Source organism: Micromesistius poutassou (assembly GCF_964030765.1).
Source record: "Micromesistius poutassou genome assembly, chromosome: 19".
Lineage (NCBI taxonomy): Eukaryota > Metazoa > Chordata > Actinopteri > Gadiformes > Gadidae > Micromesistius > Micromesistius poutassou.
In genome coordinates, this window is record NC_140289.1 from 4,400,775 (window position 1) to 4,426,109 (window position 25,335).

The 25,335-nt window shown below is 49.7% G+C and overlaps 2 protein-coding genes across 2 annotated transcripts; one reads left to right on the top strand and one right to left on the bottom strand.

Moving 5' to 3' along the window:
• The first annotated feature begins 4,997 nt into the window (after positions 1-4,997).
• Positions 4,998-6,683, top strand: chac1 (ChaC, cation transport regulator homolog 1 (E. coli)). Its single transcript, XM_084483750.1, has 3 exons — positions 4,998-5,619; positions 5,769-5,804; positions 5,943-6,683. The coding sequence occupies exons 1-3, from the start codon at positions 5,449-5,451 to the stop codon at positions 6,321-6,323; spliced, it is 588 nt and encodes a 195-aa protein (XP_084339876.1). The 5' UTR covers positions 4,998-5,448; the 3' UTR covers positions 6,324-6,683.
• A 1,133-nt stretch (positions 6,684-7,816) lies between these two features.
• ino80 (INO80 complex ATPase subunit) lies at positions 7,817-24,808 on the bottom strand (the record flags this gene model as incomplete). The annotated part of the gene is made up of 12 exons (XM_084484257.1): positions 7,817-9,523; positions 9,757-9,972; positions 12,023-12,200; positions 12,766-12,927; positions 13,375-13,463; positions 13,773-13,875; positions 14,202-14,360; positions 14,883-14,955; positions 15,242-15,336; positions 19,436-19,563; positions 20,750-20,819; positions 24,791-24,808. 12 exons carry the CDS (start codon positions 24,806-24,808, stop codon positions 9,315-9,317), a joined length of 1,500 nt encoding a protein of 499 aa, XP_084340383.1. The 3' UTR covers positions 7,817-9,314.
• Positions 24,809-25,335: the final 527 nt, after the last annotated feature.

Genomic DNA, 25,335 nt, shown 5'->3' on the forward strand with positions numbered 1-25,335 from the left:
CTCTTCTTGGATCATTTGCACTACAAAAAACAGCGGGTGAGGTGGGGGAACTATTTTTTAATCAACGGGGAATCTGAGGGGAAACCACAGAAGCGCAATAGTCAGTGCTGTGCCAGCAAGATCCAAGGAGAGAGGGATTCAAAATGGGTATTTTTATGCAACCCAACCTAAAACTATGAAGAGACTGAACACGTACAAGACTGTCACACCACTGCCTGCCTATCACACAAAATTTAAAAATACAGAACCAATAATGTAATTTTTTTAAAGTGATGATTATTTGAAGAGTTTAATTTAAATATGAAAAACTGTTCTTTATATGTTTTATAATTTTATTTTGTATATAATGCATATTTATAAGGACCAAACTTCTGAAGAATAAAACTTTAATTTCTTCTCAACTGTTCTTAATTTGATGTTAGTGAATGGAAAAAGAAATTATTTTTGAGGTGTTTTTAAATAATGAAATGCGTACAAACCACAATTGGCTGTGTCTTGTGTTTCTTACAACCAAAGCACAGTTATTAATAGGGAAGCTGGATGGCTTCAAATCTCTGTACTAATATTTACACAGAATTGGCCAACCAACTGTACATTTTCAACAGACTTTGGATTATGAATACCAGAAGGTTCCCTTGCATTTACAAAAAAGAAGTTTGCTTTTCCTCTCCAAAAGGCCTTAGATCGAACAGAAAATATTTCATCGTTCTTTTAGCTTTTTTTCATTTTATTTTTTTAACCCTCAAACAACTCCACCCAAACGTTCTCTTATTCAGGCCCAAATTGGGTTGAAATTCAAATCAGTTTCCACGGATACCACCGCCTCAAGCTGGAAATGGTGAAACAAAGGCAGGCATGGGGCAAAGGGGAACGCCCCCCACCCCTCACAAAGCACTTACACACGTGCGTGCACACACACACACACACACACACACACACACACACACACACACACACACACACACACACACACACACACACACACACACACACATAAAACAGATGCCGTGGGGGAGCAAGAGGAGGCCGCTTTGCCATAAAAACAGCGGCATATGCCAGGCCTCTCGCCCTGGGTACAATACACACACACACGCACACACACACTGAGCTCTGGCTGTGCATAGATCTCTCTTAAAAAATACACACACGCAAGACATGTACCCCACCGCCCCCCCGTCCCACCCAGGCCCATCCCCCGCCGCCTCCAACCACCATCAAGCGGTCGGCCCTGCGACACCGAACAGGGTTGAGTGCAATATCTGAACGCCACCCACTCCCTCCATGATGGAGGGGTGGGGGAGGGGGGGGGGGAGGGTGGCACTATGTTATAGGAGGGAGGACGAACCAGATGGGAGAGTGCACCCCCCCCATAAACATAAAGAGACGTAGAGAAGCGTTGACCTCTGCACTTTATTTCTAGAAACGTTTATTGACTTGTCAAAACAAACCGGACTCTCGTTACGAGCGGTTCGTCTGCCTCCCCGCTCGTCCCGCTCTGCCGCCGTTTGTTCTCCGATCCCTCATTGAGAAACGCAACCTCTTTTCCCCCCCCTTCTCTTTCATGTATTTCAAGTATTTTTAATGAGGTTGGAAATGGGCAATCTGCACGCTAGTAAGGATTCATGCGTCTGAGAGAGTGCTTCTGTTCTGTTCTCTAAACCGCCATCTCTTGATGTATTCTTCTTCTTCTTCTTCTTCTGGGCTGTTTGAAATGATTGTCTGTCCTCCTCCTCGCAGTGTGTCATCATCCTCATCACAACACAACAGCCTGTGCATCCCATTAACTGGAGTCTGGCCGCAATCAGCGCTCAGCCATCAGACCTAATCAAAGAGCCGACAGAGAATCCGGAAGGCTCAGCCGTCACACACATCCTGTTTGTCTGTTGGTCAAGGTATCCTCATCCTAATACCCCACCCATCCCCCTTACACACACACACACACACACACACCAACACACACACACACACACACGTAGACAAACAGACATTCAGACATACACATACAGAAACACACACACACTCACACACACAGACACGCACATACATGCAAACATACACATACTCACAAGCACACACACGCACGCACGCACGCACACACACGCACGCACGCACATGCCCTACTTACATACACACTCACACACAAGCAGACACACACACACACACACAAGCAGACACACACACACACACACACACAAGCAGACCCAGACATAAACAGAGTCACACAGAGGGAGCAGCTATGAAGGCTTCCAGACCAGTGTGGCTAGAAACAATACAACGTTCAGCCCGTTACCTGAGCAGGCTCGGGGAGCACCTGTTTCTTAATCCCCAGCATGTCTGCTCATAAACGTCACCACATTCCCAGGCACATGCTGAGGGGCCCCCGCTCCTTGGCCCCCAGGTCTCCGTTGCATCGGGCCAAGCGTTTTCATTGTGTTCAAATCACAGCATCCTGTTTGTGACCCAGTGACATCAGTTCCTGTTTCCTCCCTGATTCAAAAATGCAGAACATGCCGGCACTGGCCAACGGTGTTTCTCACGCATCTCTTTCTGCGGGCTGCACTTGTTCACACAGATGCCCTGGGTCTCCAGGAAACTGAACGGCAAAACAAGCAAACGGGGAGACAAATGCGCTAATCAACACAATTTATATTGTTGGAGAAACGAGGGGGTGGGGGTGGGGGTCGGCGGAGGGGGGTCGGGGGGGGAATGCAGAATGGATGTCACTCCTCAACAATCCGGAAGCAGGGTTTTGTATCTCATCTTTCTCATTATTATGCAACCGGAGAAGTGTCAATCCCCTTCTGAATAACAAAGCACATGGCTGTTTTCTTTGTGGAAGGCTGAGTTAGAGCTTCATTCTCAAGATGATATTAACGTGGTATTTTCAAGAGGCGGGAATGGCTGAAGAATGGATAAACACAACAAGCTGGAAAACAATAGAAAAAACAAGCATATTCCTTCATTTGGCTGTCAGTTTATTCCTTCCTTACCAGAAATAAGAGAACTATCATTAACATACAATAATAACATGGAGCGACGTGTCTCCTCAACACCCTCTGCAGTGCATGGGAGCTGTCTCATTACATTAACACTAGGTGTCAGTAAGAATCTCAGTGCTCACAATGCCCATGACCACCACAGCTGGTCTCGTATAATGGCTTAGTAAACCAGTTTGGCAAACACCCACGTAGTGCATGCCATCTCTTCATTCCCACCTTTGAACTCTGGAATCCTGGTTTAACCTGATTTATGCGACACTCAATTCCTAAATTCCGATTTTTGATTCAGACTGACAGGTCGAAGTAGATAGGATGAAAACGCATTTTGCGCGCTACGTGGGGACATGTCTGCTATTCTGTTTATAGGTTGTCGTGCCGCCAGTCTGAGCCACGCACTAAAACGCGGCGAAGGAAGGAATGCAGAGGTCGCATGCCACAAAGATCTCTCCCTTTTCTGATTCAGAAGTGGCCCGTGTCCGTCGTCTTCTCTCTTGAACTATAGGTCAGTCTTAAACAAAAATAAACATGAATAATGCTATTTATATTTATACTATAAAAATAATACTAATACAATAACAAGAATCTTCCTCCAATTCATCATTATCCTCATCATAGTTCTTTTGACCCATCCGATGAACGAAAGGCATTTCATCTCTCGGTAAACTCGGGAGGCTGATGGTAGGATTTCAGCGCCATTTGAAGAATGAGGATGGGAATTTAGAGCTGTCAGCTGTGAATACCCAAAATGCGCCATGCTTACGGCGACGTGCGCCTCGCCCAGCTCAGCTCAGGCCTCCAGCCTGTGGAGAAGTCTGTAGTGAAACGCCATGCACTGCTGGAATGCCTGCCGTGATCACCACAGAGGCATTCACATGGCTGCATTACGGTTATCTTTCCGAGCGAGATAACACTGTTATTTATAGATACTCTATGTATTGATACGAGTTGTGATTGTACCTGATCCACATGCATGCAACAGTGAGTTGTTTGGCTCCTTGCTCGTCACTATCTTTAGAAATCCACTACCATGGCTCATTGTTCTTAGAGAACGATTGGCAGAAGTTCATTTACCTTTGGGTTATAGTTGCAGTCAGACCCAAATAGAATTTACTTTTGGTTTACAGTTGCAGCCGATCCAAATAGCATTTGCCTTTGGGTTATAGTTGCAGCCGATCCAAATAGCATTTGCCTTTGGGTTATAGTTGCAGCCGATCCAAATAGCATTTGCCTTTGGGTTCTAGTTGAAGTCAGACCCAAATAGCATATATCTTCAAAATTATTAGGTCTATTGATTTGCTGTATGTAATGTTACTCTAAATCTGGACCAATCACAATAGTTGTATTACTGTGCAGACAATGCAGGCCTTGTAGTGTTTGAGGAATGCAACACCAATATATATTATTCTAGTCGGCTGTAACCGCACATCATGGCAATGTTTTGATTTTTTGTTTTGACTGGATTCAACAACAAACGCAAAACGATTACAACCCAGTAATAACAACCCTGTAATAATAATAATCCGTCCCAAATGTCACCTTCAAAACAGAATATTGAAGGTATCTGATAATAATAGATTCACAGAATTGTATGTTACTTGATAAGGGCAAGGGCCGGGCGACACGCGTCTGATGCAATGTCTTGGCCTGTTACTTCTTGGCCGTGAAAACATGGGAGAAATTGCATCAGCCAGAGTCAAGCATAGAGAGTGACAACATAATCGACCTATAAGATAATAGTATTCTATGAGCGACAATTCTTCGACCAATTACTTTGAGACATATTGGTCAGCCTTATACCGATTTTGAGCCAATCCTAGATCTAGTTTAGTTTAGATTTACGGTTTATTTGCTTCTCTGGAGTCCTATTGGCTAAAGTGATATGAAGATCCACCCATTCTTCAATTCTATTGGCCAAAGCCTCTGCTCAAGACACGCCCACCTTGGGTCCAATTGTATAAACACGCCAGCACAGAGGCGCCATGTCATCGAAGAAGCTGTACCAAGACCGACGCGGTTGACTGTATTAGATTAACAGCTAGCCAGCTTTCATTTGACTTTGATTCAGCTTTACTTTCAAGTATTATCTATTTCTTAAAACGTCATCGACGGCTGGCTTCGGTGGCTGGCCACAAGCGCTATCGATTTGATTTAGATTGTTGAAAGCCACAAGGCGATCATGGATTTTTAAGGCAGGTATGCGGCAGAACTAATGCACAGGCATGCATCGCACAAGACAAAACCCTCTCCGAGGCTCCATCCTCTCGACTGCCAAGCAGTTGGGCTCGAATACCCTCCGCGGTATACCCGTGAGCCAACCTGTGCCGCTCCTCCTTGACCGAAGGAAGCTACTATTAACCAGCTAGTCTGCCTTCCCAGCGGCCTGTTAGACTTATCTGTAAGCGCTCCATCCATTTAATCTGCACGTCGACCTCCAAAACCGAGTGAAAAAATGAAGCCTCAAGACGTGATGACCGGGAAGACCAGCCTCTGGATCTTCGGGTACGGGTCACTGGTGTGGAAGCCCGACTTCAAATACAAGAGGAGCATGGTCGGCCATATTCAAGGCTACAAGAGACGCTTCTGGCACGGAGATAACTTTCACCGTGGAAATGATGAGTTGGTAAGATTAACGTTTATTTTTATTATGTATTTGGCCATACATGGCTTAAGACAATATGAATGGCCATTCATACTTCGAACCACACCCTGATGATGTACTTTCCATTGCCCTGTCATTGACGCGAGCCATTTTTTTTTCTCTCCCTGCAGCCCGGAAGAGTGGTGACGCTGATGGAGGATAATGACGTAAGTGGGCTGCGCTGCTGACGCTGCAATGGAATCTAACGGAAATCGTTTCCATACACATTTCCTACCAACACGATAGATGGGGGTCAACTAACATGTCTTCCTCCTCCTCCCTCTTCCCTCTCTCTCTCTCAACAGGCGAGCACTTGGGGCGTGGCCTTCGAGGTGACCGGCGCCCAGGTGGAGGAGTCCCTCAAGTACCTGAACCTGCGCGAGGCGGTGCGCGGCGGCTACGCCACCCGCTCGGTGGAATTCTTCCCCGAGGGCGACCAGGCTCCCGTGTCGGCGCTGGTGTACATCGCCACCGAGGACAACCCCCTCTACCTGGGGCCCGCCAGCCCTGAGCAGATCGGTGCCCAGATCGCCATGAGCTGCGGCAAGACGGGCCACAACCTGGAGTACCTCCTGCGCCTGGCCCAGTTCATGAGGCAGAGCTGCCCACACGTAGACGACCCCCACCTGTTTGCCATCGAGGCGGCGGCGCTGGCGTTCGTGCCCTACCTGTTGGCGGCCCAATAGCTTGTACCCTCCCACACCCCACTGTACTGTTGACTCTTGAGTAAAAAGAAAGTAGATTGGCAACACTAGACACATCAAGGCGTTCCATCTGTCATATCTTTATAATTATGTAATGGTGGCTGTAGCTCGTATTCCTGTGGTGTTTTTTTTTTTTTTTTTACAGCCATTCATTTACTGTAACACGAAGCCTGTGAGTTGTGTGAGCAACTGTAAACCACATTGTTGTGCTCAATGTTTACCCTTCATGTTGGGTTCACAATAAGCTAAAGATGTATTTGCACTGTTGAAGGATTGCTGGTTGTGTTGACTTGTGATGACGGGTACGACCAGTTTCAGACTGAAATAAAGTTTTGAACAATGGTTTGTTTCGGTGTGACTTGCGTTTGCATATTAAGTGAGTAATGAAACTCAAATACAGGCTGAAAACCCCTCCCTTATGGGTGTAGCTTGTAGCCTCCCCTTTGGGCAAATGAAAGCCGACGGGATGCTTAGTTGCATTGCTATTAAATGGTAATTTTAATGAATTGGTATAGACGTATAAATTATAGGGAAACTACTCTAGAAGAATGGGGAAACCAATATGGTTTTGAATTTGTTGGAAACGGTTTTTGAAACTTGCAGTTTTTCAACGGCTGGTAACTACCATTTTCAAGATCCATATGAGCCAGTGTGTGTAGATACGGACGTCTAGCTGGAAGCACCATACATGGGCTGAGATGCACGTAAACACCGCTGGACACACCCAAACATTGGCTGGGGCAGCGTGTTCCTTGGCCGGAGCTCAAGACCGGCCTGGAGGTGCGCAGGCTTACGTAACACCCCGGGCTGGGAAGGGAACTACCTCAGACCTGGAAGTCCTGTGTTTACCGTCTGTTCCACGAACAAGTCAGAGTTCAACACAACACAAATCCTTGAGCTCTCAAAGAAAAAAAACACACACTCCCACCCCTTCGAAACCCAGAACATGACCAATCACACACACACACACACACACACACACACACACACACCTTCTCACCCAGAATATTACCAATAACCTCATATACTCAAAGTGCTTGTGAAGTGTGGTGTAGATATGAGTTTGATGTTGAAAACCTTTGGGATATGAGACCCATACTGGATGCACTGAGAACAGTGCCTCAGTACTGCATGTCAACATCCACACCCTTCTATCTTATCAGTGTTCACTTCACCTTACGAGTTGTGCAACATGTACTTCGCTTGTGAAAGTTCCAAGATAAAATCCTGTTTGTATGGCTGTGCTCTTGGCGGGAAACTGACATTAAGCAGCTGTCAATAGACTTGTTGAAGGTTGAATTCAAAAGGCTGTAAACATACGAAAAATAACTGTGACTGTGAATGTGATTCATTCTTTTAGGAGCCAACTTATAAACTTTGTTTTTCGGGTTTTAATTATAAACTTTAATTTCAATTAGAATGTGATGCTAAATGCAAATTAAAAAAACCTCACAAATAACCTGATTTAGCACAGTTTTATTTTCAATTGGCTTTTCCTGTTAGTAAAATGGCAGACTTTTTTATGTACACATAACCTATAAAAATAGATAAGCACATAAGGGAGACCAAAGGAAATGTTGCTCTCAATATTATGTACATCAATATAGAACATATTTTATCACACTATTAACACTAAACAAGAAAACCTAAGACGAATGTAGTGATTGACACACAAAACTGGCATATGCCATTCCAAAACCATCAATGACAAACAACCTTAAAACATTATATGAGAATAGTGTACCTTTTTTTGAAATATAAACACAAATTCAATACAATCTCCAAAATAAACACTATAATTTACTTTGTGTTGTATGGAAATTCTCACATCAGTCACAACTCATTCTTTCTGATCATAACCTGTATAACTTAAGCAATAAACATTCAAATAATTTAAATCTAAATGCTCCAAGCAGCAGCATCTAATCAAATAGTGCTCATTGCTTTGAAATAGGTTTCATTAGCCTTCAAGTTTTTTGTGTAATCATCCGATTAAAAAAAATATCACTGCATTGTTTTTTTAATCGAAACATATCGCATTATATAAAAAATGTCGTGGACAAAAAAGGTTTGAGAAAAGTTCTTGGGGCTATGCCATGCTTGTACGGTTTCGTAGGTCGCCCATTACAAAAATAAGAGCTATTGTACAAAAGTGAGAACACGTTTTGTATGGTGTGGTATGGATTCACATTTTGGAAATGCAGAGGATGGAGGATCCAACAGCTTGAAGTTCAGGAACTGAACAATAAAATAAACAACTAAACAAAACAAATACTTCCAAAGTAAGACATGCAAATGGAAGACATTGCTCAGTGCATGTGACGACGAATCAGACTCTCTCACGCTGGGTGATACGTTTTCAAAGCCCTTTATGTATGACGTTGGTTTAAATTTTGTATATATATATATATATATATATATATGTGTATATATATATATATATGGATATAGCCTAGGCGTTACCATCACTGACTCCCAGAACATGACCACAGAAGGACACAATAGAACAAACACAAGAGGAGGAACCAGTTTGTCTCATCTCCAAAGCACTTCAGAACTTCTCCTGTCACAATGCAAGCCATTACCCGCGGCAGAAGACGCCATTCGGACGCTTGAAGATAAGACACGTAACATACCAACTGGGAGGGACTGCGGGGCATTGTAACTCTGTGTGCGCGCACGTGCGTTTATGTGCATTTATGTGTGTGTGTGTGTGTGTGTGTGTGTGTGACTGCGTAATAGAGCACGTTCCTTCATTTAGTAAATGCTGTTCTCTGGACAGTATCGGTACTGTACGCCAGGCTTCTGAGAGATCACAGTGAGAGCAGGTCTGGTTTCAGAGCGGAGCGCAAGAGGGACTGCTTGTCTTTTTTCATGGTGTCCACATGTGCTTACCATAGCTGGTTATTCCTGTGTGTGTGTGTGTGTGTGTGTGTGTGCGTGCGTGCGTGTGTGTGCGTGTGCGAGTGTGTACTACTGTGCCCCAGCTCCGGCGGGTCCCTTGCCCTTGCGTGCCGAGCCGTGGCCGGCGTGCGCAGAGTGTTTGTGGGGGCTGGGGGTGGACGCCCCTCTCTTGGCCTGGGGGGAGGAGCTGCTGCCCGGGGTGAAGACTGGGCTGGAGGCCGCTGGGGCCGCGCCCGAACGGCCCAGGGCCGGCTGCAGGGAGCCGGCCGCAGGGAGGCCTTCAGGGGGAGGGGGGGGGAGGAGGAGGAGGAGGACATGAAGAGGTTAGAGCTTCAGTTAATCATGAGTTAAGGTTTAGATGTTTGACATCCTAAGTATGAGTCGGTCTAATAAAGTGGAGCTCACCTTACATGTGGGAGTATGTGTTGTGTTCACGTGCACATCCAAGTGCAATACATTGTCGGTGCGCAAGTGTGTGTTCTTGTGTGCGTGCGCGCGTGCGTGTCCTCACCTTTCCCCATGCTGTAGCCGTAGGCGGCGTAGGCTGCGGCCGACGCGGCCGCCGCCCCGGCCATCGCTCCCGCCATCGCCGCCGCGCTGCCGGCTGTGGATTTGCGGCCCCGCCCCTTCCCCGCCGACTTAGCCCCGCCCCCAGAGCCTTTGGGCCGCCCCCGGCTGCGGCCGGACCGCCCCCTCCCGGGGCCGACCGCGTCCTGAGCTGAGATGCCTGAGTGGTGAGATGGATGAAGACGGTGTCAAAGATGTCCTTATTCTAGGTTTCTAGTATACTAGGTTTCTAGAATGCTGGTTCGAATGTGTCGAACCATGTTTGAAAAAGAAAAAAAAGAAGTATATATATATATATATATATGTTGATTGTTTTTTGTTTTTGTTTATCGCCACGGACACGATTAACACGCAAAACCTCTTGGGTTAAGTCTGATACGACAAACCAAATGAGTTGTTGAAGATGATAAAAAAAAACTTTGTGTCTTATAAGACGGATGCGTTTGTTGCAGTGTGATAGGCTCTGGCTCAGGGGAGGAGGGTGGAAGAGGGGAGGCTGATCAGGAGGCTGATGGTGATGATGATGATGGTGATGAGGTAAGCGTGGTGTGAACGTGACCCAGGCCTACGGGAGCACCAGACGACGGCCCTTATGGAGATAGATGATCCGTCAACCAAAGGGGGTTAGGGTTTAAGAAAACTAACTCCCTCCCAATACGTCGTACAGATTGACCGAAAGAGAAAAGTCTAATCCTGCACTAACCTGACACGTTGTCCTCCTCCCTGCCTCTCCCTGCTCTCCTATGACAGACCGGGCTTCTCTCTACCGTGTCCTTCAGCACATGGCATAAGGTCGGGTCTGTTTCCCGAATCTGATGCCAAATAACTCAGCCCTCTCCTTTTAACCGCTAACAGCTAAAAACCTCTCCATGAGTCCCTTATCTTCCCCCAGGCCTCTGGTCCTCCTCTCTCCTGTATAAACCTTTCACCCCTCACACACACGCACCACTCCCCAACATGCACATGGACACGCGCACTCACGCATCACTCCCCACCTCATACACACACGTATCACTCCCAACCCCACCCACACACACTTTGCAACTCCTTCTTCAGTCTGCCCTTCACTGTCCCGTTTTCTCTTCACCCCAATAAAAAAAGACAAAAAAAAAAAACTCTCTCTCTCTCTCTCTCTCTCTCTCTCTCTCTCTCTCTCATACAGTCTAAACCACCCATCCCAGGATGGAGTGCTTCTCCTCCAGACTCACAGCAGCGGACTCTGGGGGCCGCCGGGCCCAAGTCATAAATCATTCCCCCCCCCCCCCCCACCTGACCGGAGGGCAACCAGGACAGCTGGACCCCACATGGAGGGCAGAGCGTCCGGGGAGGAGGGCGTCTAAAGAGGGATTATTTCACGGCAGAGCGTCCAAAGCTCATGCTACAGCAGCGACACATAGACTCACGGCAGAGCTACAGGGAGGATCACGGAGGGAAAGCCAGGGGACTGTGTGTGTGTGTGTGGTGTGGTGGGGGGGGGGGGGAAATATACCCTACGTAAATGGAAATAATCGGCCTCTAATCGGCTCATGGATGCATGAGGTAATGGAGGTCGGGGACAGCCTGGGTACAACGGCATGTCTTGAGCAGGACCTCTGCGCACACGTCGTGCTGACGCCGAACACGATGGGAGACTAAAGAGGAGTCGTTCTGTACACAGGGCGGTCAGGGAGCTGTGAGGCGGGGGCCAACAGTGAACGAAGAGCGGCTCTCTGTCCTAGTAAGTGGAGTCCATTAGGAGTCCACTCGAATGGGTTCTGTGTTATCGGTGGGTTTAAAGTGGATTTCGTCTTTTTTATTAAAGACCTATTAAAAAAACGGGTTCCGCCTGAATAACAGGACTAAAACCCTGCTGACCCGTCGGCCTGCAATGACGCACGCAAAATAAAAAGGTATATGGGGGGGGGGGTGAAAAAAAGGCCATGACTGTTTCGCCATCCCCAGAAAGTTGCTCTTTGAGTCGCTGGCTCAAACACAACAATGTTTTGGACGCCGATTTGAACCATCTCGTCTACAGTGTGGACGTCTGATGAGGTCTGACCCGGGCTTGTTCCCGGACGTCTTCACCCCGTGCACACACACACACACACACACACACACACACACACACACACACACACACACACACACACACACACACACACACACACACACACACACACACACACACACACACACACACACACACACACAGCGACCCCCCCCCACCCTACCGTTGACGTTGTCCGAGACGGAGCCCGAGACGGAGGCGGGGGAGTTGGTGGCGCGGGACTGGGGGGCCGACGACGACGCCAGGTCGTCCACGATCACCAGCATGTCGCTGCTGCTCTCGTCGCCCTCGGCGTCGGGGGGGGGCAGGGAGCCCGCCTGCAGCTCGCTGCTCAGGGAGATCTGGCCGCGGTGCAGATCGCAACCGGATCAGACGCGCACACAAAGAAACACGCACGCGAGGAAACACACACACACACACACACACACACACAAGGTTGAGCGTCCAGGTTGACCAGGGGGTTGGCCAGGGGAGCGGGGTTTGGGGGGGGGGGGGGTGAAGGCAAGATGAGAGGAAAGGTGAGGAGGAAGAGGAGGCCATAAAAAAAAGTAAAGGAGAGAAGGGAGAGAGGAAAGGAGAGGAGGAAGAGGAGGGGCTGGGGGAGAATGAGGATAAGAGGAAGGCCGTAATAAAAAGGAAACGAGTGAGAGAAAAGCAGGAAGGAATCCATCAAAGTGGAGGGGTCAGGAGAGGAAGAAGAGGGTGGGCAGTGTGTAACGGGAATGATATTTGAAGCCACACACTCGCTGAACTCATTCTCCGAAATGAGCTTTATGATTCTGAAACTGAAACGGACAAATCCAGGTGCTCCTAGAATATCTCTCTCTCTCTCCCTCCCTCCCCCTCTCTCTCCCTCCCTCTCCCACTCTACCTCCCCCCCTCTCTCTCTCTCTCTCTCTCTCCCACCTCGCTGAAGGGGCTGGGCATGGCAGAGTCCATGTCCACGCTGATGAAGGAGTCCTCTCCGTCGGCCGAGAGGTTGGAGTTGTCCGCCGAGGGCGCGTGGGCAATGACCAGGTTCACCTCCTTCCTCCGCTTGGGCTCAGCCTCCTCCCCCTTCTTCTGGAGCTGTGTGTGTGTGTGTGTGTGTGTGTGTGTGTGTGTGTGTGTGTGTGTGTGTGTGTGTGTGCGTATGTGTGTGTGTGGTTGTGGGTATGTGGGGGGACGGGGGGGGATGGGGTGGACATACATGTGGAGAAGGGTGGCGAAAAAGAGGACAGAGATTAAAGCCAGCCATGAAGGATTATGAGCACGCAGATCCTCCCACTTCTTTCAGAATGTTTATGTGAATAACATTAAGTGATTGTTATCGCCCTCTAGTCCAACCTTACAAAAGCACACCAAAGGGCAAGGGAAGAGGGAAGACAGTGACACATGGAGGAGGGACACAGGGAGAGGGCTCCCTCGCTCCAGGGAGGGGGAGGAGGGCATGCGGTGCCCAGCGTGGAGACACACAAACAACCTAACCAGTGTCCTGCATGTCCTATAGCTAATGGTCAGGGACGGCCGGCTTACCTTCTCTGCGTATTTCTCCCTCTTCCTCTTGCGGTCCTTCACCTTGCTGCACTCCTCCAGCTCCCTCTTCTCCTCCTGTCTGACGCGCACTACAGGAGAACACACACACACACACACACACACTTTATGGACACACGCATACTATGTACTGCATGTATCTGGGTGCATGCATGTGTGTGCATCTGCGTGCGCTTGTGCTTGCAAGTCAGTGGGATTGCGTGTGTGTGTGAGTGTGAGTGTGTGTGTGTGTGTGTGTGTGTGTGTGTGTGTGTGTGTGTGTGTGTGTGTGTGTGTGTGTGTGTGTGTGTGTGTGTGCGCACGGGTGTGTTTGTCTGCATGCGTGTGTGTGTGTGTGTGTGCGTTTGCGCGTGTGTGTTGTGCATGCGTGGGCCACTCACGTTTCTTCTCCAGCTCGTCGTCGTCCAGCAGCAGGCCGACCACCTCCTTGGGCTTCAGGGTGTCTGGCTTGAAGTTCCCGCCTGAGATCACCACCCGCTGGATCTGATTGGCAGAAGGTGGACAACGTTGATAAGCAACACCGTGGTGTGGCCAATGGCGTCAGACCAATAGTGAGCCCAGTATTGCCTGGCATTGCTCCGTCTGTGGTCTAAAGGATGTTTCTGTGTTTCTGTGTTCTGTGTTGACACACAATCTCTTTTTTAAAACAAACACACATGAGATATCCTTCATAATTTAGGACATAGCTGTGAATGACCTACGAAATGGCTTCTAATCTTATCATAGGGTTGTGTGTGTGTGTGCGTGTGCGTGTGCGTGTGCGCGTGCGTGCGTGCGTGTGTGTTCTGCTCCGTTTGTGTGTGTGAGACCTCGCTCTTCTCCTTGGCCCGCTGCAGGATCCTCTCCTCGATGGAGCCCTGGCAGATGAGGCGGTACACGGTGACCTGCTTGGTCTGGCCCAGCCGGTGCGCCCGGTCCATGGCCTGCTGGTCCACCGTGGGGTTCCAGTCGCTGTCGTAGAAGATCACCTGGGGGCACGCGCACGTATGTACACACACACACACACACACACACACACACACACACACACACACACACACACACACACACACACACACACACACACACACACACACACACACACACACACACACACACACACACACGTTGAGGTCGTGAGGTCCATGTTGTCTTAATTCATCTTGACGACACATGTTTTAACGAGGCCCACATCCAAGTAAAACAGAGACAGACACTATAGGAGACAGAGCTTTGCGTCGAGAAACACGGGGCGATGTAGCTCGGAATTTGACGATTGAGGACGACGGGCACGGTTTCAATAAAAACAACGGCCCTGAGCGCACGATGAAACACTCTTAAGGGGAAGCGTGTGTGTGGACTAATGGCTTCACGGCGGGTCCCGAGTGTTTGCGGAGGCGTGGACATAGCGCGGGGGGGGGGCTTGCCTCGCTCGATTTAAGCGGTGGGCCGGCGTGTTGACGCTGGTGTGGGCCGGTGTTTAGGTGGGATCGTGCTCTGGGGGGACTCACCGTGTCCGCAGCAGTCAGGTTGATGCCCAGCCCCCCCGCCCGCGTGCTCAGCAGAAACACAAATATGTCCGTCCTGCGGAGGGAGGGCTTTGTTAATACCTTTGCAGAAACACACACAGACGCACGCACGCACATATTCGAAACACACACACACGCACACACAATGTAACCTAAATTCTTTCCAATAAAACACAGAACCCCCACCCCCCAAAAGGACTTGACTAATGAAAGCCAGAGAACAGACAGATCTCGCACACGCACGCACACGCACACACACACACACACACACACACACACACACACACACACACACACACACACACACACACACACACACACACACACACCCCCCCTCTCACCGGCTTTGGAAGTCTGCCACCATGTCTCTGCGTTCTGAGATCTTGGAGGAGCCGTCCAGACGCATGTAGGTGTGCTTTCGGTAAACCATGTACTCCTGGCAAAACAGAGGATGAAGAAGACGAGGGAAAAAGAGGGAGAAAGAGATAAATGAGGAGAAGGAACGAGGGGCAAAGCCAAGCCCTGCAGTCCCTCTGCTGTCAGAGATTGGTTCTCTAGAAGAATGCATCTGTGAGACTTGAGCTCCGCTTTACGGCCAGAGCTGAGCTTCATATCTGCTTTAGTTCAGCAGATATTTTACACTGAAATGGAAAGACAATATTTGGGCAACACTGGAGTTGAGTGGGAGTCCATTAATAACGTTTAAGAGGCCACTTTCGGTACCGCACACTGTGCTTTTGCATGGCGAAAGCATCAAAGTAGAGCTTCATACAGGCCAAGTGCTTTTCCCAAAAGGCATTCCAGAAGTAGGGAAAGAAGGAGCAGGAACTGTGTTCCGGCATGTTCAAGTCACGTTCTTGTTTGTTCATTAGCTGTGCACCTTATCAGCTGGGCTTCGCTGATGTCATCACTTCCTGTGCGCGGCGAAACTTTCCACTGCTGCTGCTGCTGCATGGCCGGTGTGTGTTCAACAGACCGGGCTTATCAGAGTATACCCCTAGCTTAGAGGTTAAGACTCCCACAGAATAGGTAGCTCCGTCAGATACCGCCGTATCTCGTCTAAAGGCTCAAACTGAAACCAGATTAACACGCTTCAGGCATGGAATTTATGAGACACATCACCCCCTAAGTGGCCTAAACTGGTGATCTAAGACCAATTATCTCACCTCATTTACAAGCACGATCTAGAAAGCGGAGTTGAGCTCGAATACTTTGTGTTTCGGTGAAATAACGGCTCAGGGATTCCGATTGTAAAAGTCCCATGGATTTAAAAGAGAACCATTGTTCTGACACCAGCTAGTGGTAGCATTCATCTCCCCATACATTTCTCTTGTTAAGGAACGAGTTGACTTCAGCGGGGGCGTCTCATAGGCGGTTATGCTTTCAGTGGTGCACCAAGGAGCATATTAGGAGCTGTTAAACCCCAATCTTCCAGAGAACAAAGCACCCTGAGCTGTGGTTTACTTTGCTGTGGGAGCCAAGACACTTCAAATTCCCACTTTAAAATATGTTACATATATGCACTTTCAGATCCCAAAGCTCCAGTATGGGTTTTTTGGTCCTCTGAAACACTTAATATGAATAATCTCAGCTCCCGACACACAACGTACAGAGCTGTGTGTGTGTGCGTGTGCGTGTGTGTGTGTGTGTGTGTGCGCATGTGCGTGTGTGTGTGTGTGTGTGTGTGTGTGTGTGTGTGTCGGCCCAGAAGGTGATGATAACGAGGGTGGTGGGGGAAGGACAGAAGGGTCAGGGCCACCACACTGATGAGGTGACATGGTGATGTATCAATCTTTACCAACACCCCCTGCTCCCCCCTCGCCCACAGAAATACACCCCACACTCACTGCAGCCATCACGTCTCACGTCGGACCCCACGGACCCCTGATAAGTCCTCCCCAGCCCCCGACGACATGGAGGGCTCTCCTCTGCGTGTGTCTCGCTCGCTTCCCTCCGGAGCCCCATATGCTCAGAGTCAAGACTACATTAGACGTCGTTCGGGGCCCCCCCAACGCCTCGTTTTCATATCTCCTGCGAGCGAGAGACACTTGCAAAAGCTCTGATTGGCCTTAAAAGCGCATAACCCAGGGCCTCGTTAAAAATCTTTGCGGGAATAAAAAAGGCTGTATATTTTGAGCAGCCCCTATTACCACTCACTGCGTTATTACTCTCCTAGTTGTCTGCGAGTACAGACCGCCATCACCACGTGCTCCACTTAAAAATGATGGCTGGGCCATTATCTTGAGTCCACCGCAATGAGGGATAAAACCCACAATCAGAAAAAAACAGCAGGCCTCAGACTCCAGCCTAACACGTCTCTCACAGGCTGGAGTTCTTTTTATCCAGGAACGGGCAGAGTCCCTGTCACGGCAGATCAGGAATTCTGTCGATAAAATAGCGAGTTAAGCCAACCCTCATTGGACATCAACGCAGTCAGCCGTCTTAAACGGGCTTGTGACAGGCCCCCTAAGCTCATAAAACATACACTTTACTGGCCCAATGTGTTCGTAGGCACGGACAAATATAGTGTATGGAAATGGTGAGATACCGCATAGCTTTTCTTTGGTCATCTTTTTTTCTTTTAAATTCCAACATTTACACTGCTATTTTGGTCTAGTTAGCTCTGACTCTCTTTTGGTTTCTTGGCGGAGGAAGCAAAGGGGTCGATGCGAGCGCTGAGGCTGCGTTAGCAGCGTCCATCCTGCAGGATGAAGCACTTTAGAGAACGGCGACCGACCCACAGCACACTTGAACGGGACGGACTGTGAGGCGAGGGCCAGGCGAGGTGGTCGTCACCGACGCGAGGGGAAAAACCAACGCGGTTGTTCTCTCGATGCAGAAGACCCACACAGTGGCATCGGCTCAATGAGTGACGCGGGTTGAAGGAAGAACTGATACACCAGTAGCGCTTTGCTGGCGGTTGTCTTTTCAGACCAGCACACTAAAAGTAAATGATAGGGAACGTATAAAAGTGCAGCTCGGTTAGCAGACTTGTATTTTATTAAGTGGGTCTCGATTCCGTTTGCCAATGGATTTTAGTGCCGTGTAAAACCCAAGACAAAACGTGACACTGTGAATACCTGTAATGCATAGCAAAACACGGCAGCAGGGGGACTTGACCATATTAGGTCAACTTGGTACAGCATCAAGATGGAGGCCGTTACTACGGCTGTTGTTTGTGGGAAGAGGAAGAGAACCGTAAGTGTGGAAAGAGCGTATAGGTCTTATCCAATCAATCTGAAAAAAACTGCAAAAGACAACTCTGGCTTGCCTCTTGATTATAGACACGCAGGCCCCTAGCAACATACCCCCCCCCCCAGGGGCCCGTGTCTGTCATCAAATGACATGGGGGCCTCACCCACGACTCCACCCATGGCGTCACAGATACAGGCCTTTTTTTCGGCCTCAGAGAAATGCGTGTGTCGTTGACTCTGGGCGTTTAGACAATGGAGTGACACACTAGAAACCGCCTCGTCATTCAACCCCCACCCCCCCCCCACTGCTAGAAAACGCCTGCCAGTTCCCACGCCACGCTGCCAACTCACCCCCTCAACAACACGGACAACAAATAAGCAACACCAAAAAAGAAAATACTATTGTTTCACACTCCAGTTTTGCAAAGAACCTACTAACCTTCTACCCACTGTCACGGCAACGTTCTACTCTTCCGTTTGGATTGTTTGTTGCCCCCCCCCGTCAAGAGAGGCGCATGCCCCCCCCCCCTACACCTCCCCCTCCCCCCGGTCTCCCGGTCTCCCCCATCTGGCTTGCTCCCCTGCAGATGAGCCCCCTTGCTAATTAGGCCTGACCTGTTAATTAGCCCGCTAATGAGAGTTCTAACGAGGGACAGCGCGGCCCATCATAGCAGTAATGACCGGAGATTCACCACCAATTCGATTCATGAGTCTATTGACAAATTCCACAAATACTTGTCTTTATATAGTTTGCTTTTTTATGAATAAAATCATTTTTGTCATAGGTTTACCTATGTGTGTTCACGTGATTGCAATCAGTCACATCATAATCTTAAACCTAATTTACTTTGCTGTCATTTAGCGCCTTTCTGTTATAATAGTGTTTTCTTAGCGCTTAGCGACGGGAGTAGCTCCTGAAATCAGCACCCCTATGTATTGAAACAAGAATCCAGTTTGAATCTAATCGTGCTCCGAGAATTAAAATCACTTATTATTCCTGTACACATGTTAATGCTAACAGGATATGCTAAATCCATCAAATCCCAGTATAAACTCAGTTTCAGAGATGTTTGGGATATTTTGTTTTAGTTGTTTTAGTGTTGGGCCTGGGCTACAGATCTCCCTGACATGTGATCCAGGAATAGTTTCTCAGCAAAACAAACTCAAGAAAGCATTCTTCCTTAAGTTACCTGTTTTGGATTAGCCCACCGTACACACACACACACACACACACACACACAAACCGTACACAGTTTGTGCATGTCTGTGTGGTTTTGTACTTGCATGTGTACTCTGGGATCTGACCTCTATGAGTGTTTGTGTGTGTGTGTGTGTGTTTACCTCCAGTAAGTCTATCATGCGGGTCATTTGGGAATAGATCAGGACACGGTGTCCCTGAGTCTTGAGACGACTCAGGAGGATGTCCAGGGTGTGCAGCTTGCCACTCTCCGTAATGAGACTCTCCTTATCTGAGAGAGAGACAGCGGGAACGAGCAAGGATGAGAGCGAGAACGAGAACGAGAGTGAGAAAGAGGGAGGCAGAGAGTGAGAGCAAGAGAGAGTGAATAAGAAGAGAGAGGGGGGTATAAAAGGAAATTAGACTCTTAATCTCCATGTATAGTTTTATGGCAAGTTATTGTTTATTTATATACATTGTTATAACAACCACTATTATTATTATTATTATTATTAATACAATTAGACAAGGCTCATTCCGGTAAATACCCTATAGAGGAAAATGCTGGTAGGGTGAAGCGATGTGTTGAATAGGTAACGCTGATTGAAAACCTATGTAGAAAAGGTCATCGTCCTTTCAGTTGAATACATCTGGTGTGAAAACCAAACTGGGCCACTTCTCAGGAGCCCTGACAAGGTCCCGCGTTCAACACAATAAATAAAGAGTGTGAGCTCAGTGGACACGCACGCACGCACACACACGCACACGCACACACACACACACACACACACACACACACACACACACACACATATTCATCCAGGGGATCCTGGGTTATCCCTAATCAATACACTGATAAGCCGGGCTGGATTTTCATGGATTAAGAGCCTTTCACTACCACGGATCAGCCCGGCCAGCTCATTCCCCCCCCTTAATACCGCGCCGATCTGCTGCTTACACCGAGCTCACGCACCTCATCGACCGCACTGTGGAACGACTGACAAACAGAGCGGGCGTGTGTATAAGGAGGAAGGAGCACACAAAGAGAGGGTCGAGGGGACGATAATGATGATGTGATTTCAAATCCATCGCACACAAAAGGGCCAAAGTGAGAGCCAACAGAAACCCCCCCCCCCCCCCCCGGCCAGTGGGGAGTCTTGGAGAAAGCAAATGTGAAAGGAGGGACCCATTAGGCCCCCCGGCGCCTTAGCCCTGTAGTCATTGACCGCAGTGGGCAGAGAAAGAGGAGCCGCTATGGCTGGGACCCGACAGGTCTGTTTCTGGAAGCGGTGGTTAGGCCTCCACCACAGGCCACGCTAATGAGAATTTGACATGGCTTCTCACAATGGGCCGGAGAGAGAGAGAGAGAGAGAGAGAGAGAGAGAGAGAGAGAGAGAGAGAGAACGAGTGAGTGAGTGAGAGAGAGCGATCGAGAGGGGGGAGAGGGGGAGACCGAGGGGGGGGGGGTCATCATCGACCTGCTGACAGGCCCACTATGGTGGCCCGGCTGAGGGTCGTGAGGGTCGCGACCCCGCGCAGAGCCAAGGCCTAAAAAAAAGACCAGGGTCGGGGCGGGCACGGGGCAGGGGTCGGGGGGGGGCGGGGGGGGTCAGGGGGGTGGGGGTCAGGCTGCGGAGTGTCCCTGTGGGAGGGTGACCGGTGGGTCCTCTCGGCGCTGGACCTCAACACTTGTTCCGGAGCCCCTTTGTACCGCCTGAAACCCGCGGGTGTAACACATGTTCTGGCCCCGTTTCCTTGCTTTGTTTGCCTGTTATAGACCGAGCCGACCGCCGTGAAACTATAATAAAATGGGAGAGAACCCCATGGGAAGAATCCCATTCCGTCCACCACAACACAAACGTCGCGCTGAAGACGGCGTACGCGTCTGAAACGCCACCGACCGCGAAGTTATTTATTTCTTTCTCCGGGGTGACGGCCGACGGCGCCGCGGCCCGACGGGGGCATGTCGAAGAGAGCCAGCAGTTCCAGAAGCAAAGCCCCATGCTAATGTGTACTGGCGCTGAACCCTGACCTCTGACCCCTTGATCACAACGCCCGCGTCACCAGCAGACCCCCTACCCGCCAAAGGTCAGGCCCTGCGGAGGTGTTAAAGAGGAACTAATAGGGCCGTAGTACCAGGGGTGGGAGGGATTGGGAGAAGGGTGTCTGTTGAATGCCAGCAGTTTGTGCTTTGATACAATAAGAGCGCAAACACTTAAAAAAAAAAAAGGACCTTTCAAAAATAAAAGCGTGTGCAGGGTTGTTGTGGAACTGTTGCTCTGTATATATTGACCTTGTCGTAACTATGGAGAGTGAACTACGCAGGGAGAAAGTCAAAGTCAAGGGACCCAGCCATGTGCGGCGGGCGTGTGGCTCCCAGCTCGCATGCGCGTCAGAAGGCAGCGGGCCCCAAGACAAAAGTCTGCCTTCTGCCCTCCACAGACCTCTAATTGACTCTGGCGTCAGGAGAAAACACTGAGGGAGCGCAGAGCAACGCCGACAGAGAATAGAAGTGAAAATGAAAGGGTGGCAGCGGGCGGGAGAGCCCGTAAAAGACAGGGGGGGGGGGGGGGGAGAGAGAGAGAGAGAGAGAGAGAGAGAGAGGACGAAGGAGTAACAAAGCCACGGAAATCAGAGGATTCCTCAAATCCCACATCATTCAGAATGTGTAAAAGACAGATACCCGGGAGGGGATTTGTCGGGGCTCGGGATATGATCAGCGGTGGTAATGTGCAGACAGGGAGGGAGGGGGGAAGCGGGAAGAGGAGGAAGACGTGGTGGGGTTGTTTGACGTGGAGACTCTGAGTGCAGTAACCCGGCGGTGGTGGAGGCTGCGGTGGTGTTGTGGTCTGGACCCTGGCTGGGCCTCTCCTCACCACGGGTGCCAGGCTCGCTGGGGCCAGCTCCCAGTCAAGGGCAGTCGCTGAAAACCGCCAGCCTCCGTGCCAATCCTCCAGAGTTCCCCCAGAACCCCCATCCCGACAACACACACACACACACACACACACACACACAGTCACACAGTCACACACAGTAATACCCTTCAGACCACCACCACCACCAGCACCACCACTACCAATCCGGCTTGTTTTTTATCACAGATTGAATCTAAGCATCCCAGACTCCATGTCGTGTTTGAAACAGGGGTTATCTCGTCTAGGGTTTTGTGGCCAAATTTGCTCCAACAGCACTATTATGGGGTTTCAAGCTTTTCAATTGGTAGATAATTCGTCTGGTCGGTTTCTCCTTGAGGTGACGCTTTCGGGCCCCAACCGAAGGTCTGGGCGCGGGCCTGCTTGGATTTTCACAGCGGGACCATTGAAATAGGCTTTAAACGAAAAGCTGGACAGATGGATATGATATGATACTTTAAGAACACGTTAGAGAAATATCAGCAGACAACCGGAGACGGAGAGAAAGAAAAAGGCCTCCCGTGTCTCTCCCCCCCCCCCCGGCCAAAAGGCTAACGTCTAACCAATCCCACGCGTGTGTGTGTGTGTGTGTACCCGACATTCACTTCTCTGTGGCCTACCCACGTCGGGGTGGCCGAGTTCAAAACATTTAGCGCTGAGCTTACAAAATGTTCCATTTCCAAAGGACACTGGCACGTCCCAAAAAGCATGAACATGACTGTGATTGGGCGAAGGCTTTGGTGGTCCGCCCGGTGCCAGCGCAGCGTTCAGAGCTTACATAACAAGCAACACACGGCTGTGGAGCGATGCATGAGCATCGGCCCGTGACAAAAAAAAAAAAAAAAAAAAAAAAAGTGAGTGAACTCGATGTTGTGAATCAAACATGATACGCGGATTACAGAGCGGCTTAGCGCGACTTTGGCCTCGCCGCGCCGAGCCTCTGATTGTATTGGCGTGGCAGCGGGCCGTCCAACTTAGCCCACGGCTTAGCCCACACTGGAGCGTCTCCGTGGATAGGTGGCGTAAGAAGTGTGAACACGTGTAACCGTGCAGAGGAACCAGGGAGCCCAAAGCTGAGGACCCAGGCCCCGGTTTGTTTTAACGACAAACCGACTTGAAAGTCCCACATATTGTAGGGATAACACACCGCCGTACACCCCTTGGGCAAAACCCAAGCTGTGTTGTGTTCACACACACACTCCGAGGTTGCTATGGAAACGCACCACGAGGCTCACCACCTGCCCCGCCTCCGACTTCAAACCCTCATCCGGTGGGCCTGCTCCTCCTCCAAACCGCACCTCCTGCTACTAGCATAGCACCTCCTCCCCCTCCTTCTACCCTATCCGACACACCTCCAGGTCCCCTCACGTTCTGCTCGTTACCCACTACTTTCACCACCAACCATCCCATCATCAACCCTCTCTCTCTCTCTCTCTCTCTCTCTCTCTCTCTCTCTCTCTCTCTCTCTCTCTCTCTCTCTCTCTCTCTCTCTCTCTCTCTCTCTCTCTCTCTCTCTCTCTCTCTCTCTCTCTCTCTCTCTCTCTCTCTCTCCCCCCCCCCCCTCCCTCCCTATGTAATCCAATCCATGTAGAGCCAGAGCTGGGGGCTTGACATGGTCCTGACCCAATTAGGGCCCCTGCTGCCAGCTAATTAACCCCGGGCCGGCCCTGGTGCCTGGAGTCTGATACTCCCCGACCAGCCCCGCTGCTAATTTCATTAATACCACTGTACGGTCTTACCCCCCCAAAGCTCATCGTCTACCCCGTGGAAGGGGAGGGAGGGAGGAAAGGAGGGAAGGAAGGAAGGAGGAAAGAAGGGAGGGAAGGAAGGAGGGAAGAAGGAAGGAGGGAGGAGAGAAATCAAAAGAAGGAACGCAAACGAGAAAGAAATGTAACATAAGACAGAAGGCAAAAAAATAGTAAAAAATCAAAAGAATGAGAGAAAGGAGGGGAGCCATAAAGAGAGAAGAGAGAGACAGACCAAGGGAAGGAATGGCTGAAAGATGAAGCACCAAAAAAAAAGGCGAAAAAGCATCAGAGATGATGAAAGAAGATGGATGGGTGGTTATGTGAGAAAGAGAGACAGATGGGGGGCAAGGGGGACGGATCGAATCAACTATTGAATCAAGCAGCGGGCCCCTCACTGTATAATGATACATTACACTGTGGAATCAATAAGTCAATGGCCAACACTTGTTCTGCTCTGCTGAGGATGGAAATATTAGCCCTGCAATGTCCGGGTGCTGCTTCTGCACGTATCGACAGAATCCCCCTTAAACCTAATTTTCTGTTCGACTCAAGCACGGGGCCGACTAAGAGCCAGATGCCGGCAGGAGGTTGGGGCGAATCCCCGAACGGCGCCGGGACAAAGCCAGGGATGTCGGGGCCTCGGGGGGTCCTTTTTGATAGGGACCCCCCTCGTCTGGGCGCTCCTGGAGAGAGATCTCACATGTAACTCCCCCGCACACACTGAATACTACTACCATCTACCCCATCCATTGAGCTATGTGCACTTAGCTATGTGCTGCAGAACGTCTGAGAGAGTGGGCCCTGCAACACTTCTGTATGATGCCTACATGTTTTTGATTGTCTATAAATGACAGGAGACCTTCCTCTTGGCCCCCATTCCGGGAGAGAGTCACCAGATGCATCAGAGACAGGGAGTCTGATACGGCTGTGGCGTCAGACCCGGGGCAGGGTTGTGGAGAGGTCCTCCCCACAACCCGGGCCCGCAGCCCTGCATACCAGGCAGCCCACCATGCTGCAGACATGGCCAGTGACAAGGACCCTGCTCGATCAACTGCAGAGCCGCAAGGGGCACACACACACATACACACACACACAACACACAAAAACCCATACAATCTCAAAGAGTAATCGCGGTGGGGACATAGAGGGGACATGAGAGATGACTGGAAAACATGGCTAATGTCGCCACCTACTGGCATGTTTTTCACTTTTGCTACATCAACAAACTCTTTCTCCTTCTTAAGGGCTCACTCACACTAGGCCATCTGTACCGTGCCCGAGTACGTTTGCCCCCTAAAGTCTAGATCGTTTGGCTAGTGTGAGCACGCCATCCGTACTCAAGTACAGTTCAATTCCATGGCCTCAGTACGAGGCCATGGAGGTGTGCTCAAGCCACGGTACAGA

What these genes read in the sequence shown, in the direction of transcription:
- chac1 (XM_084483750.1), top strand. Translation starts at nt 5,449, where the DNA reads ATGAAGCCTCAAGACGTGATGACCGGGAAGACCAGCCTCTGGATCTTC. An exon ending in ACCGTGGAAATGATGAGTTG is followed by an intron (nt 5,620 to 5,768) that starts GTAAGATTAACG and finishes CTCTCCCTGCAG; the next exon opens with CCCGGAAGAGTGGTGACGCT. An exon ending in CGCTGATGGAGGATAATGAC is followed by an intron (nt 5,805 to 5,942) that starts GTAAGTGGGCTG and finishes CTCTCTCAACAG; the next exon opens with GCGAGCACTTGGGGCGTGGC.